The sequence below is a fragment of the Aplysia californica genome, unplaced genomic scaffold (genome assembly GCF_000002075.1).
Source record: "Aplysia californica isolate F4 #8 unplaced genomic scaffold, AplCal3.0 scaffold00612, whole genome shotgun sequence".
In the NCBI taxonomy this organism is placed as follows: domain Eukaryota; kingdom Metazoa; phylum Mollusca; class Gastropoda; order Aplysiida; family Aplysiidae; genus Aplysia; species Aplysia californica.
In genome coordinates, this window is record NW_004797882.1 from 125,559 (window position 1) to 127,296 (window position 1,738).

The 1,738-nt window shown below is 38.8% G+C and overlaps 1 protein-coding gene across 1 annotated transcript in view; it reads right to left on the reverse strand.

The window, feature by feature from the left end:
- Positions 1–1,738, reverse strand: part of LOC101851296 (sodium-dependent phosphate transport protein 2B) — a gene marked incomplete in the record, with an annotated part of 29,089 nt that overhangs the window by 6,286 nt on the left and 21,065 nt on the right. Inside the window, 1 exon segment of the mRNA XM_013087627.2 lies at positions 110–301. Coding sequence (XP_012943081.1) covers positions 110–301 — 192 coding nt within the window.

Below are 1,738 nucleotides of genomic sequence, written 5' to 3' on the forward strand. Positions count from 1 at the left end.
TAGAGAGAGAGAGAGAGAGAGAGAGAGAGAGAGAGAGAGAGAGACTGAAGCACCCAGCCTCAATTCATACACTACTTTTATACAGAATCCCTCTCACAGTTTGACGAACCTGTAGCAATCTCGATTGGCAGTAAGACGATGACAGACAACCAGTTAAACATATCGTGGACTGTTGCCCCGGCAAACGCACGCCGAAACTCTCCCTTGTCCGAGATTTGACCAATGGCCACGATGGTGTTCGTCACTGAAGTTCCAATGTTGGCTCCCATAATGATTGGAATGGCGGTCTTGATTTTCAAAACTGTACAAAGATTAAATATATTATAATGCAAGGTTCGAATAAAGAAACAGAGATGCATAATATACACATGGTAAGGTTTATATATATATTAATAGGAAAGTGAAGACAGAAAAGCGTAAAGTGGGGATTAATTTTTTGTTATATAAGATTTCCGATGATTACCATCACAAAATATATTATTAGGAACACGTGGACGTACGCGGGCTTAAACGAATAAATTGATATTATGTGAATAATATCGTTTAGTACCGATACCAATTAGCATTCTGGGGAAAATTTCAGAGGATAATTCTGTATGCAGACTGGTTTAATATCATCGAAGAAAGCCGTGTGGAGAGAATGCACTGGATCTCCTGCCCCAGCCACTGACAACGATGAGGCCAACAATAATATTGGCTAGGGAACCCAAAAGCTTGAAATGGGGCAAGGGGGGGGGGGGTCAATGACTCTCTATCCTGTTCTGTTCTCTGTTCTGGAGCGGCTGACAACTTGGGAAGCTTAAACGGAATGTAAAATTTCCCTCACACTTAAGAGTGTAATTGAAAAGGAGAGCCGGGGGCGACTAGGAAGATTCCACACTGAAAAGTGATTTAAAAGTTCGAGTTCAACATCCATCTCCGATGGGACCAAACTTCATTCAACAACCTGTGCGACCCTACGGGTCTCCAACCAGATTTTTTACTTGGGATATAAATAGATTGACTTTGATGTGGGTACTGAAGAGAAGGAAGTAGCAGCTATGGCTATGTGCTATCTGCAATGATTCTAACCTTACAGAAAAATTAAATAGTCGAATAGTAAATAACTGAGAATTTGCTCATTGCGAGCGTAATAGGCCTTGCACTCTAGTGAAATAAGAATTATCAGAAATGACTTTTAATTTTCTTCCCAGACCTACAGTTCGCAAACTACTTCCAATTTTCAAAGATGTGCGTCAAAATTATTATTTCTTTTTAATAAAAGGAAGAAAGAAAAGGGTGTTGCTTGCGTGGGTGTTAAGGACAACAAATCTGTCGAAATTCAGGATCACTAGGCAAGACGTGGTTATCTTCCTTGTCCTACTGCATTCCAATAAAATTGGAGTTCCACGTATCATGTTTGAATGACTCAACTCACCCCAACGTACCATGGAAAGCGATGCGATTTGTATTCTAGATAGATAGAGAGAAAGATAGATAGATTGATAGATAGATAAGTAGATAGATAGATAACACAAACAAACAAATCTTGTTTAAGTTGGAAAGTTTCGAAAATTGTTAGACACATTCAGATTTGCCATTGAAATCTTGGTTGTCTTCCCTTGTTCAGATGGCTGTCTTATTGTACAGGTGGCCGTCTGGACAGATTCGTCTACATAATATTATATAATATGATACTGCTACTAATAATAATAATAATAATACTACTACTACTACTACTACTACTACTACTACTACT